A 14,340-nucleotide genomic window follows, 5' to 3' on the forward strand; every position below is an offset into this window, starting at 1 on the left:
CTATCACACTGGTAGGAGGTTGTTTTGTTTTGTGGTTTTTTTACACATTGAAAACTTATTTTGTAGCCAAAGAATATCCTTGAGTATACTGGGATTTTTCAGGTTGCCAAGAACATGTCTTTGGGCTTCACTGTCACCCCTGTATGCAATTTCTTATGCACCCTGAAAAACAGATTTCTCTTTTTCTTCTGGAATGGGTACCTGGAGATCTGCTGGGCCTAGACATCTGTTTTAGTCATCTGGGGATTATAAGGTCACGTCAGGAACACATCGAGCCTTTTACTGGAAAGTGTGATTGGGGCTGAACTGGTCTCCTTGTCCTGTCCTCGGCACTGCCAGGCATGGCCCTGTACAGACAAGTCTGGTTTGGTTTCCACTGAGCCAGGACAGGGATGGCCCATGACAGGAAGGAGTGGAGGTGGAATGTGGAGAGCACACAGAAAATACTGTCAGATACATGCAGCAAACTTCTTCTCTTGGTGAACACGGCACTTGGCATTTTCCTGCATTAGTGGGTGATGTTTGTGCTTTTCGAGAGTTGGAGAAAGTTTTTAGTTTTTCCTTTGATTCCCCAACAGTCCTTTTCTCCCTCTGAGGCCTCCCAAGGCTTCCTTTGCTCTGACCACCTCAGACTACGAATATGAAAGCCAAAATGTGTTGTGATTTTTGTCTAATTCCTTTTTCTTTCTCTTCCTTGTGCCAGCTTCTTTGTCTGGTGTGTTTGCTCCAAGTGCCTGGAATTCCTCTGGCCACGGGGAAGCAGCAGGACTGTCTTTTGTATCTAGTAACCATAGCTACTGGTTTGGAGTGAGAAGCAATCATGGGGGCTTTGTTGAGCAGGAGGAAGGCCCCTTGCAGGATCGCTCTGGGTGTGGCTGCCAGGGACCTGCCCTGTTCCCCAGCTTTGTGCTCCCTGCACTCCTGGGGAAAGCTCTGCTCTGGAACAGTGAGAATGGGCCCTTCCTTTGGACTGCAGGTGGATGCCACGTCTGGAGCCAGCAGAGCTCGAGGGCACTGGTCATTTTTATAGTCTTTCCTATTTTGCAAGGAGAATTCTGCCAGATTTTAACTGGAGTGAATGGTGGTATTTATGTAGCACTTGTAGGTTTTTAAGGCCCTAAGGAAAGGTCTTGTCTTGCTCTTATGAACCAATTCACTCCTTGTTTTCTATTTCTGATTGCCTGAGTCTAAATGTCATTGCAGCAGAGGGTGGCCAGGTTACTTGTTCAACATTTCTGAGGACATTCTGAATACCCAGTTGGCCTGTTGCAAGCTGTAACCATCAGACCATCCTGCAGCCAGAGCCACCACTTCTAAACCATCTCCAATGGTTTAAAAACCCCCAGAGGGGCAGAGGGGCAGGCTCTGCCGGTGACTCTACTGCTGCTGCTGCTGTCTGTGGAATGGGCTCAGCTGCTCCCAGCTAATTTGCTGTCTTGGAGGAAATTCTGGAGGGCAGAGGGAGTGTCATCTCTGTTCTGTTCCCACAACTCCAGCCATCAGGAGTCACGGAACTCACAGCCCTTTGGCCTGGAGATGCTTTGGAGGCCTGTGAGGGAGAGCATGTGCAGCCAAAGCCTTTTCCCGGCAGTTTGCTCTCAGCTCTAATGCCAGCTCCTGAGATTAGCTCAGCACACAGGGTCTAAGCCTTACTTCAAACCCTGGAAACAAACAAAACCAATCTTCCCAGCTGCTCTGCTCATTGTCAGGATATTTAAATAAGAATTGGAAATTAAAGCCTGTGACTCAGCCTGGTTAACCGAATACACAGGAAAGTCCCTGTCCCAGTGTTTGATCTGTGGAAATGGCTGAGAGATCAGAGAATGTGTGAAACATGAAGGTCAGCTTGGAGGAGTGTTTATTAAGGGAAAATACTGTGGTGTCCTGAGCACAGGACATCAAAGAGTTACTGTGGCAATGTAACCAGGGTTTTATAGCTCCTGTCTTTGTCCCAGTTCTGGAAGCCTCATAATGGGAGTTACACCTCCAAATCTGCATTAGAACAGTCAACAGATAGTGAACACAAGCTAGCTGGCTTCTGTTCTGTGCTAACAATGAGTTCAGTTCCCTGAAGGGGTATTTCTGATTAATGCTGTTAATGCCTTGGGCCGTGGTGTTGGCACTGCCTGGCCCTGTGGATTGGTGCCCATTGTTTGGCACCTTCCAGCAATTCACTGGGCAAGCTGTGTGGGAGACAGGAGTGAGCATCCTCCTTCTTTGAGGGGTGAATACTCTGCACATTTCACACGTGGAACCTGAGCCTCATCTTCTGCTCCTGTCTGAATGAAAGTGTAGGCCTAGGCCTTCACACATTCCATAGGAATATTTTACACCAGTGGACTGTGTGCAAATGTGGTCTGGAATTTGTTGGTCTCCAGGAACAAAGCAAAACAACGTCAGAAGCTGTCTGGGAAGTGATGAATGCACAATATCTGTCTAAAACTGCCATCTGACCTGTGTGCAGGGATGTCACGAGAGGTCTTCAAATTAGAATCCAAAGTGGCAGTTGGCTGAGATGCTGGGCTTGTGTGTTTAATCTCCCAGAACTCTACAAAAGACATCAAAGTCATGAATAGTAAGGCTCTTTTTTAAAGTGACTTTTCTGGAAGACACTCTTGGCATTGCTGGGATCCCTGGCATCCATTTATTCTGTATTGTCTTAGAAGTACTGCCTGCTGGTTGCCAACACTGCTTTTGGATTAGCTAATCTTTATTTTCAGGGTTTGGGTTTTTTGGTCATAGTGCCACACCCATCTTCACATAAATTGTCAGAGCTGGTAAGCTGATAACCTGAGATGGTAAGGATGATGTTTAGCAGATATATCTCAGTATCCTTTCTCCCTTTTAAAAAAATGGGCAGGAAGAACTTGGCTCTGGGCCCCAGAGTCACAGAGTTACTTCATGAGCTGCTGAGGGCTGCTGATGGTGGGAAGCTGCTGCCACTCAGGGGCTTAGTGGTTGTGCTCAAACATTGGTATTTTGGAAAGTTTCCCAACCCACATCCCATTTTCTGAGGCTCAGTAGAAGAGCCTGCTGTTAAAGCAGCTGTCACAAGGGCCCGTTTGTGTGTTAGCCAGGACAGGGAATGCAGGTTACAGGATGTTTTCGGTGCCATATCAGTTATTAGCACGTCAGGAGCTTGTCAGCAGTCTCAGAGAGTTTCAGGGCCTTGGTTTCTGAGCAGGTGCTTTGCTCAGGTCTGAGAAGAAAGGGTTTAGTCTCTATGTGTGAGAAGGAAATGGAGCTTGTAAAGCCCTCGGGATGTGTAAATCACCTGAGGAGGCCTTGGACCCTCCCTGGACAGGTACAGGGAAGGCACTTCCCAGAGAAGGATTTGATTTTCTCCTGCCTTTCCCTTCCAGAGCTGTGCTTCCCAACTGAGCAGGGCTGGGCAGAGAGAGGGTGAACGGCCAGTTTTGCTTCCTGGTTGTGTGGATCCTGGGAACAGGGCAAAGTGTGAACCCTTTCACTAATCCTTTACACTGACCAGGATAGGGAAGGATCAGCAGAGGTCAGCAGGGATTTACTAATATAAGCACATGCCTTCCTGTTGTCGTGGAGACACAACTCTTGCCATTCCTTTATTCAGTTTATTGAGTGGTTTTGTTGCTGGAATCCCCTCTGGTGGAGGGGTTCCCTTCTGCGAGGTCAGGTGTGTCCCCAGCCTAGGACAGCCATTGTTACCCAAGACTTCAAAAAAGCAAACTCGTGAGAAGCAAACCCCAGAACATGAGCCAGCGAGTAAATGCTAAAGCAGCATCTCTGGGCACTGAAGTAATTGCCCAACTTCTCATTAATTTACGATTGCTCTTCTTGTGGTCAGAAAACTCGGTGTTGCAACTGCCCTTTGATAAGATCATACAGTGAAGGGCTAAAGTATAAGATTATTGAAGTCAGTTATTAAAGCAGAGCCTGGTAATGCAGCTTGTTTGCCTTAAAGTGTTACAAAAGGTCACAAAGCTCATCGTTTAGGAAAATCTTTGTCAGCTACCTTTAAAGTGTAAAACCAGACCTGTCCTGGCAGAGCTCAGTGAATGCTTTATATGGGACTCTGTTAGCCTTTGAAGTTCCTCCTAATCCACCCCGAAATGCCTGGAACGGGCTCTTCAAAGCAGCTGTAGCCTCCTCCAGTTTCATTTCAGAGTAGGGTTGCAGGATAGGATGACTCTAATATACTTTTAATGGGTTTTCCCCTTACCAACATCACTAATCCATATTTTTCTTGTGAAACATAAAGGAAAAATCCTGAATGTCATCGTTAATGCAGCAACAACTGCTTTTGTGGAAAACTATAAACTCCTGTCATTCGGTGATTTCTTTGCCCCGATTTTCACTGTGTTCATGAAACAGTGTAGTCTGGGCTGCAGCAGGAAAAGCTAATTTATTCATTTTTTTTCTTATTAGCATTTGGTGCATATTCATGTGTTATTCAAATTTGTATAATAATCTCTTCCAAAATTGAGAGGAATTGTTGCATGTCCTTAGACTGATGGTTGAAAATATCAAAATCAGAGCTCAAATATTATCGTCTGTGGCCAGGAAAGCCTTTTGACTTTCTAGTGAGTGTTGGGTCCGTGTGTGTGAGGATGGGCCAGGGTTCTGTCCCCAGGTCCTTGTGCAGTGGCCAGGCATCCATGACTAGTACAGATCCCCGAGCACTGCAGTCACACCAGGGACCACAACAGGGAGGGTGCAGAAAGGAAAGTCTCTCGTGAAAGAACGTTGGAAAAAAGCAGGGAACAGCAAAGGGGTTTGATGTTTGTCTTTATTTGCAAGAGAAAACCACGTTTGAGCCTTGGCAGTGGCTCAGCCTGGCTACTGCAGGGCCTGGTGGTGCTGCTAAAATGGGAATGTCTGTGCAGGTGGATGTACTGGGGCTTCTTTTCCATCCCAGCCCTGCTCCTGGGCTGTGCAAAGTGCAGGCTGGGGCGGTTACTCATTAAGCCACAAAGGCTCCCATCTCTTGCCCAGTAAAGCTCTTTTGGAAATAGTTTCCCGGGCTTCCTCTCTAATTGCCACCGAGATTCCAGGCAGATTCCGTCATCCTTGTTTTCTGCCTGACTGGGAATCTGAGAATAAAAGGATTGATGGCAGCATAATGGGATTGCTGGGCAGTGCAGTGCTCAGCAGCTCTCCCAGCATCACATGAGGGGGCCGGGCAGGGTGGGCCATGGAGATGATGCTGGGGAGAGAAAGGGCTGCCCAAGGCCCTGAGCACCCTCCCTCCCCCAGCACGGCCTCTTGAAAGAAGACTTAGAAACTCTCCAGGCTCTTGGTGGGAGGAATTTGGGGGAGGTCAGGGCAGGGGCAGGCTTTTGTAAACCCAGGTCTCCAATAAATCCCTTTCAGGCCCTGCAGTCGGTGCCTCCACCTTCAGGTACAAAGCGATGAGGAGCTGATGGAGCAGACTGATACAAAGCCACTGACACAGACTGACTACTGGGGGTGCCGAAGGTGCACCAGAGCATGGCAAACATGGCCAGAACTGGGCTGGGATAATGAGGCATCAGGGAGGGAATGTGTGAGGTCAGCTGAGGAGCCGTGCTGGGGGGTGTGATCCTGGCACGGCCTCTGCAGGCAGCATGGCATGGAAACACAGCATTCCTCGGGAAGCAGTGACACAGCGAGGGGAGCTGGGGGGGCTGGGGGATACCTGCCTGCTATGCACCTGCAGCTTTGGGGGGTCTCCCAGACCTCTCACTGCCTGGGCACGTAGAGAAGGCAGAAAAGGCCAAGAGCTGCTTACACCAAGGCCTCTAGTGATGGTTTCACTTCCAGCACCAGGGAAGTTGGGTTTGTCTTCCCAGGAGCAGTAGCAGTTTCTCAGATACCGTTTTCTCCTTCATGAGCTTTATCTCTGCTTTCAGGCCATTTTTCACAGGCTCCATGGCTGTTTGCAGAGTTACTTCCAAGTTGGGATGTTTCCTAACACTTCTGCAGGAATCAGGCTGGGATATCTGTACTGCACAGCTTCTCTCTCGTTTATCCTGGAACTGAGCAGAATGAAAACCTCTGATTTCAGCTGCAGTGGGATGAGGTGCTAATGACTGCTGCCTCTGTGGAGGGAAAAGTTCTCTGTTTGCAATGCCTTCTGCCTTTATACAATTTTTGGTTGATTTTGGGCCTGCAAAGTGCTTGTTGTGTCATTGAGTCCAGGACTTATATCCTAATTCTAATATCATGGCCACTGTCTCCTGTCCCCTGGGCTGTCCTGCCCTTTGGCCAAGCTGCCCCTTCTTTCACAAAGTTAAAATTTCTTTTGGAAAAGAAATGAGGATTCCTCCTCTGCTCCATTGACAAATACCTACATTGAACACTTTTTTGTCTTTTTTTATATCATGTATCCGGTTTAATCTCATTTATCTGAACTAAATTTGCGGTTCAGTGGGCACGTCCCATTGCATTTCTGGATGGTGGAGTTGCTTAATGGGGCAAGAGCCTTTTAAACACTCCCATTGTGGGGACAGCAGGGCCTTGTGGCTCACTGTGAATTAACTGATCACATCCAAATGTTCCCAGACTGAGGGGAATCTGGCCTCAGCATTACTTCAGTTATCAGACTGGTGTTTTGGCTCGGCAGGTACTGAGAGTTTGGATCTAAAATGCCATCAGCAAATCTCATCAGTCTCTATTTGCTGTAACACCTGAAGATTTCCTGCAGTGTGAATTTACATGTCTAACACGGGGAGAGGAGGAGGGCCAGTGGCTATCAAAGTGATGTAATCAGACTGTGTGAGATGTGTCCCTTTGGAGCTGGGGTTGGATTATTTATGGGAACATCCTCAAATCGCTGGTGGATTAGCTGAGAAAAAATTGTAACCCCAGAAGGAGCCTCTGGGACATTCAGAGCCACAGCCAATCCCTCAGCCCATCCTGCCTCTCTGGATTTCCAGGCACAAGTGCTGTGCCCTACCAGTGAAAGGGGTCATGGAATTTTACACGAAGTTAATCTTGTGAATGGATTTAAGGTGATGGATGTCACTGCTCTCAAAGTGACTCACGGATGAATAAGCACAAGTGAAATAGTTGGTTTGTGAGTGTCTCCTAAAAAAGCAGGTACCTACTCACTCAACTTGGCAAGAAATTCCTGACTGCCGCCCTATGAAGGCCTGTTATGTTATCTGCTTTAGGGTAAATGTTTGATTCTCCAGTGTCCTTCTCAGCTCGTGGCTAGAACAGCCCCTTGTTGTATGTGGTGATCAGAGAACTTTTCCTTTAGAGCTACACGTGCTGACTGACAAAGTCTCTTTTCTCAACAGGAACCTCACACTCTGAAAATGACAGTGGCTGTTCCTCATCCCCCTGTGAGAACGGGGGGAGCTGTGAGGATCTGGAAGTGGGTTACCAGTGCACCTGCCCCGTGGAGCCTGTAGCCTACGTGGGCAGGAACTGTGAGCTCCTGTACGATGCTTGTGTTGCACACGACTGTCCTGCCCACATGGCCTGCATCCCGTCTCCAGGGCTGCTGGAATACGCGTGTGTCTGCAAGCCCAGCCCCGCGGGCACCGCCTGTGACCACACCGACGAGTGTGCGAGCAGCCCCTGCACTGACCCCCGCTTTGAGTGTGTGGACAGACAGGACGGCTACAGCTGTAAATGCCAGCCGGGAGCAGGAGGGGCAGGCTGCCACCCCCAGAGCGCCGAGTGCTCCAGCCAGCCCTGCCTCAACAACGGCACCTGTGTGCAGGGCACGGGGGGCTACTCCTGCCTCTGCCCGCCCGGCTTCACCGGGGCCACCTGCGGGCACGACATCGACGAGTGCGCGTCGGGGCCGTGCCGCAACGGCGCGATCTGCCGGGACAGCCCGGGCGAGTACAGCTGCTTCTGCGTGCCCGGCTACCAGGGCTACCACTGCGAGATCGACATCGACGAGTGCGCCTCCCGGCCCTGCCGCCACAACGCCACCTGCCTCAACCACATGGACCACTACGAGTGCCGCTGCGCGCCCGGATACACAGGTACTGCTGGCACAGGGACACAGGGACTGCTGGCACAGGGACAGGCACACAGGGACACAGGCACTGCTGGCACAGGGACAGGCACACAGGGACTGCCCTCCCACTGCCCGGGGCCAAGCTCATCTCCCTGCTCCTGCAGTTCCACAGTTCCACAGCGGGCCTCCTGCTGAGGCGTCCCGGGGTGTTGGCAACGGCCTGAGCCGCTGTTGTTTTACAGCTGTGAGACTCCAGCCCTGCTGCACAACTTGTATTTCTGGAGTGTTTGGTGCTGTGTGTGAAAAATGGTGCGTGGCTTGTTGTTGTGGCTTCCAGGCAATACCTGAGGCTTTGATTTCCGTGGGTGGTGTGGATGTTGAGAGACACAGATCCAAGAGTGGAAGTGGGTGGACTGTCTGAGACTCGAGCACTACATATAAAGTAGTGTAATTAGTTCTCAGAATGAAATTAAAGGAGATATACATAAAAATCAGGAAATGGATATTAGTGTTTGTAGGTATAATTTATCTCTGCCTACCTGCCCTCTAGTTCTTTGTCCTGTCCAGCAGGATTTTTCTGAGGGACGTAGTTGTTTCTTGGAACAAAGTGGCTTTTAGGCGGAGATTTCCAGTTCTTTCATGCTTGGAAAACGTGTATTTATGCATCTGTGCTAATGGTGGCTCAGAGAGGAATCCACATGTGGGAGTTATCTGAGGGAGCAGGGGGGCTCTCCTTCCCCCAGCCCTGCTTATCAGTGTGGAAGGGGCTGGAATGTGCCCACTCTGCCTGGTACCACCTCGCACATGAACTTTCTCAGCCTTCCTCCTGTTGAGACTGAAGTGTTTAAGGAGTTGGGTTGCTGTGAAGGAATGCTGCTGATTACCAGTGGAATGAGGAGAAGTTACAACATGGGGAATGCAGTCCCTGGTGCTGACTCACCCTCTGATAAAAATGAGCAGAGATGAAGGAGAAAAAAGGCAGAGTTTCTGGGTGGGCCTTCAGGTTACTGGTGATCAAGTAAAATTCTGTCCTTGCAAGTGAGTTTCTCTTTTTATCTTCATGCTGAATCCTCAGTTCAGGACTGGGGGATTCCCCTGCCCAGGAAGTGACAAAATGACCCAGGCAGCTGGAGGAGCTTGTGCTCCAAATTATCCTGATGTCAAATACGAGGCTTTGCCTTGTGGTTTAGTGCTTCACCCAGAGCTTCCAGCACCACTGGCTGCCAAGACCAGGTTGATCCTGGCGCTTGCCGCTGGAATTTGGGTGAAGGAAGTTTAGTGTGGGTATTGAGGGGCTCGAAGCAGCAGATTAGGGGGCCCACATTCCACTGGGATTAGGATGGCCATGTCCATTCTGTGGGGGCCTTTGCCAGGAAGGGCAGATTAGATGGATTGGCAGGTGCCACTGTAGTGAGGAGGGTTTGGAGGTGATGCCAGGCCATGGGCAACTCAGAGATGGAATACAGTGTGACAGGATACCAAACCAGGTGTCCTAAACCTCACAAGAGCTGTGTGCAAGATCAGATTCTGGCTTGCTCAGAAAATGGATGTTATGTGGGAAGTGCTGACTGATTGGCTGCTTCAGAAACCCGAATGAGGGAGACTAAAGCTTTGCAAATACTGGGGACTAGTTTTAGTTGTGATGGAAGACTAAAGTCCAAAAGTCTAGACAAAATTGTTTTGTTAGCAAATAAAATATTAAAGGTCCTTAGTTTGTAAGAATCATGTGCTGTTCCTGAGCTCTCAAATATTCAGTGGCAAAATTAGAACAGATCACTCTGGTAGCCAGGTTGGGTTCATACCGTGGCTCTTGTGACTCCATCTCAGAATTCCAGGCAGCACAGATGCACTTTTCTGGGTTTGTAACACAGACATTTCTCTGTTTTGTAATGAAGGTGTGAACTGTGACGTTGAAATAGATGAATGTGCTTCAGAGCCTTGCCAGAACGGGGCCCTGTGCAATGACCACGTGGGGTTCTACACCTGCACCTGTGCTCCAGGGTATGAGGGAACCCACTGTGAGGTGGACACCAATGAGTGTGAGAGCCAGCCCTGCCAGCACAACGGGACCTGTCGGGACCTTGTTAACAGGTGAGGAACCAGTGGCTGGACAATTAGACTCCAGAGCAGAAATCTGGGGGGAACTGGATTTAGTGTTTTGTACAGTGATTTATGGCTGTTAGTGGGAGAAGCTCCCTCCCAGCAGCAGAACTTGTGGGGTGTTTAAAGAAGGGAGGAACAGATACAAAGGAAATGATTTGCAGAGCATGAACAGCAAAGGCAATGCTGAGAACGCACCTGTGTGTCTGAATTTACCTTTCCACAGGTAAGGTGTGAACACAAGTGGGTTTGAGCACTGCCAGCTGAGCTCCTTTTGCCCTTTCCTCACGCAGGGCTTTGTAGTCCAAGGAAGAGCTGATGGCTTGCTGTGTTTGGTGCCCACAGGTACCAGTGTGACTGCAGTGACACAGGCTTCGAGGGGGAGCACTGTGAGCTGGACATCCTGGAGTGTGCCTCCAACCCCTGCCTCAACAGTGCCACGTGCCTGGAGGGCATCAACCACTACAGCTGTGCCTGCTGGCCAGGTGAGCTGGGGCTGTGCTGGGGCCTGGGCACAGGGCAGGGCCAGCAGTGTGTGACTGCTGTGCAGAGTGAAGAGTTAAGGATCACCCTGCATCGCCTGGGGCAGGGGGGCTGCCCCTGCTGCCCTTTGCAGACCACCCCAAAGGCAGCCACAGCGTCTGGGAGGTGGGTTGCAGTGAAGCTGTGCCTGGTGCTGACACGGCTCTCCTGGCAGGTTACACGGGGCAGGACTGTGAGGAGGATGTGGATGAGTGTGAGACACAGCCCTGTCACAACGGGGGCGAGTGCCTGCAGCGCTCCAACCCAGCCTACTACGGGACACAGCCCGACTTCCCCGGCACCTTCAGCCCCAGCCAGGCACAGGGGTTCCTGTGCCGCTGCCAGCCAGGCTTTGCAGGTGAGCTGCACAGGGAATGGTCACCCACACACTGCTCTGGGGTTTGGGGAGATGGGAATGGGGAGCTTGGGACAAAAATCACTGGTACTTGGGAGAGGGTGGGGAGGGAGCCTGGTGCATCAGGAACGCGCCTGTCCCGTGCTGTGGGAGGGCAGTGCAGAGTACAGTGCAGAGCTGGATGTCGTTCTCTGCCCAAGCCTGTGCACTCCCAAGGCTGCAGTGAATGCCCTCAGGCTATGCAGGTGCCAGGATGGTTTCCCTTTGTCAGTCTCTCATGCATATGGCAGAATCCATCCCGAGGGATATCAGTGAAATTCCTCATCAGAGCAAGCTGATTCCCTGGAGTCACAGGCATTTGCTTGATGAGACAGCTCTCGTGACAGCAACTGTATAATCAGATGGGAGACAGGGCTTTCTTGATACTGTGCTCTTGGAGCTAGAAGCTCTGTGGATGTTCCACCAAAACATCACCCTTTCCCTGGATTATAGATATGTATGAAAGGCTGGATTTAACAGCTGGGGAAATTCCCTGGTGGGAAAGCATAAGCAGTAATACTTTATTATTTTATGAGAGAAAAATGAGGGTTTGGTCCACTATTGCACAGATGAGAATGGTTCAGAAGTTCTGACCTTGCCAGTGCTTGACACTGGAAAGTCATTCCATATTTCATTTTCCCCCACTATTCAGTGGTGTTGCCTGTGTGTCACTGTCTGCAGAGACATCCTACAGCTCAAGAAATTCTTTTGCATTTTCAAGTGACAGAAGAGAATTGCAAAAAATGATGACTGCAGTTATCATTCAGATCCTGTCCCTCCCTGCTGCAGGAGTGCCCCTCAGATGCCTGTTTGTGTTTCCACTTTGCAGGGGAGACCTGCTTGACCAACATTGATGAGTGTGAATCCCAGCCCTGCCAGAATGGAGGGCTCTGCCAGGACCTTGTGAACGGCTTCCTGTGTCACTGCCTCCCTGGTTATTCAGGTAATGCTGGGGAAGGGGGGCTGGAGTCAGGGCCCTCTGTTTGGCTCTCAGGGACTGTGGGAGGGGGATGTCTGCAGGTCAGGGCTCCAGTGCCATGGGAAAGCTGGGTGGTTGTGGGCAAGTAACTTGAGAGGCCATGGACTAGGTTTGGAGATCAACTATGAAATAGTGTAAGATCAGATATCCAGGGCATCTGAATCCTGGAGTGAAAGCTTCTTGGGAGAACTGTGTGGTTTTCCAATGAACTACTGAGATGGGGAACAAAAGCAGCTTTAAAATAAAAAAAGGGTGCTCAACGTTCTAGTTGTCATGAGCTCCTGGTGTAGCAGATTGGCTCAGCAGCACACAAACATCTGTAAAACATCTCCATTCCCCAACACCCCTGGATGATAAGAGCCAGCCATTTTTGGCTGAAGGCAGTAATCTGCTATGTTAGGAGGTCAAAAGGTCTTTGTGATGTGAGCAAAGGAAGCCTTCTCTGTTTACAAGGGGATGGGGAGTCTGGATTCTTACCCAAATGCCCTGCCTGACCCTCAGGGTTCAGTTTTCAGGTTGAGAACCTGGGGGACAGTGAATATTGCACGTCAGCTCTGTGGGGTGGTCCTCTGCTAACTGGGACTAAACCTCTTCTAAGTGTAAAATAGTCCTTCTCAGTCCTCTGCATCTTTAAATTCCACATGCACTCTCTGTTTGGGCAATAGAAACCAACGAGGAGCTCACTGGAAAGGTGATCCCCATCCTGGTCCTGTATTTCTCTAATTGAGGTGAGGGCAAGCTTTCCACAGTGTTACCAGGCTGCCATCTCGTGGGAAAGAGGAAAACTCGATGCCAGAAGAAAACCTTGTCCCTTAACTTGCAACAGCAGGTAGCAGCATTCCAGAGACTGTCTCAGGCCTTTATTGCATGGGAAAGTTTTCTCTTTCCCTGCTGTGGTTGCAGTGGTTGAGCTGGGTTGGTTTAATCCTGCCCAGCTCTTTCCTGGGAAGATGGATTGCTTTCATTCCCAGAATCTGAAATCAGCTCCTAGTTAACACCTTCTGTAAGTGGGCTGAATTCTTTTTGGGGATTTCTGGCCTATCTCATTTGCCAATTTAGGCCAGGCCAAGAGAAATTTGCTTTTGTAGGTGAGTCCTTTGAAAAGGCAGCTTTTACCTAAGCTCTTTCTCGCTGCTTTCTCGGGCAGTTACAATGCTGTACTCGTGAGCTGAGATCTTGTCCAAAGAGATGGTTTGAAGTTTATCCTTCTTGTCAGAATTCCCACTCACATCCGTGCCCTGTTCTGTTTTCCTCCTCCAGTGCCCCAGCACCCTCCCAGAGCTCAGAATTTCATTGTGCTTTGCCAAGCTGCAGATCTGTTTAATCCATTCCAATTCTTGGTGTGCTCATGGGCAGAAAAGCTGACAGAAACACGGGATGATGGGCAAAGGAGCACTGGAGTTCATTCTGTTGCATCAAATTCAGGTTCATTAGTACTTGAAGGGGATTAGAAGCAGGTTGCTGTTCTGGATATTGCTTTTGGTAAAGGACTTTGTCTCAGCTGAGGTGGTTCTGACACATGAACACAGCGAAAGGCAGGGAGCAGCCTGTGAGATCAGTGAGTGCGTGTGGAGGAGTGAAGCTGACAGGGAAATAATGGCAATTAATCTCCCCTCCTTTGTCAATTAATCCCAGTACAGTCATGCTGGGTAAACAGCTTATTACTTCATATTAGGATCACAGAACAACTTTGTGAAGCTTCCCATAATGTTTCTCTTCAAAACACATTTCTGTGGCAGCTTAGATCTGCCATGAACTTGGGCTTAAGCTGCCTCCGCTGATTAAAGTGAACTTGCTACTCTGATGAAGAATGCTTTCTTGGGGCAGCAGGGGTTCCTTCTCTCTGTTTGTGCCTTCAGTCTGAGGAATTTGGGGAGTGTTGGGATAACAATGCAAGTCAGGAGAAATTCTTTGCCAATTAACTGCCTTGGTGCTGTCTGAGGCTACAGCAGGCAGGGAGATGAGCCTTCCCTCTGAAATGCAGTTGTTGCAAAAGCAGTGCCTCATTCCTCAGAGAATGACATGGCAGGTCCTGAAGAGTCTGTTCAGCACACAGTCTGTGCTTCAGCTGAGGATTTGTGTACCCTGAGAGGACGGAATGAATCAAAAGATTGCGTGGGTACTAAATGAAGTGTGAAGGAGAGTGACTCTTGCATGGCCTTGGAAATTATGTCAACTGTGGTCAAGAGAAAAAGCAGATTAGGAAAAGTCTGTCTTTTAGGGGAAAAAATGTCCAGCAAAATGAATTCTTTGTTCTTAGGAATGGTTTCAGTCCATCACGTTTATGAGGCAATAGTTTAGGCCAGGACAGGGAAAGGTCCCTCCACTTGACATGGTTACTGATTTTTAACCTGCACGAATGTAACCACTGAAGTGGAGTTTGGATCATCCACTCTTTAAAAACTTTCCAGT

At 49.5% G+C, this 14,340-nt stretch overlaps 1 protein-coding gene across 4 annotated transcripts in view; it reads left to right on the top strand.

Moving 5' to 3' along the window:
- Nucleotides 1-14,340, top strand: part of CRB2 (crumbs cell polarity complex component 2) — a 46,237-nt gene that overhangs the window by 1,239 nt on the left and 30,658 nt on the right. For all 4 annotated transcript variants that reach the window (XM_027885925.1, XM_027885924.1, XM_027885926.1 and 1 more), the window contains exons 2-6: nucleotides 7,260-7,958; nucleotides 9,829-10,024; nucleotides 10,379-10,518; nucleotides 10,731-10,913; nucleotides 11,779-11,892. In XM_027885925.1, the coding sequence (XP_027741726.1) occupies nucleotides 7,260-7,958; nucleotides 9,829-10,024; nucleotides 10,379-10,518; nucleotides 10,731-10,913; nucleotides 11,779-11,892 (1,332 nt within the window). The remainder of the gene's footprint in view (nucleotides 1-7,259; nucleotides 7,959-9,828; nucleotides 10,025-10,378; nucleotides 10,519-10,730; nucleotides 10,914-11,778; nucleotides 11,893-14,340) is intronic.

The sequence above is a fragment of the Empidonax traillii genome, unplaced genomic scaffold, assembly GCF_003031625.1.
Source record: "Empidonax traillii isolate 1590-97213 ecotype Southwest subspecies unplaced genomic scaffold, ASM303162v1 scaffold174:size915687, whole genome shotgun sequence".
In the NCBI taxonomy this organism is placed as follows: Eukaryota; Metazoa; Chordata; class Aves; order Passeriformes; family Tyrannidae; genus Empidonax; species Empidonax traillii.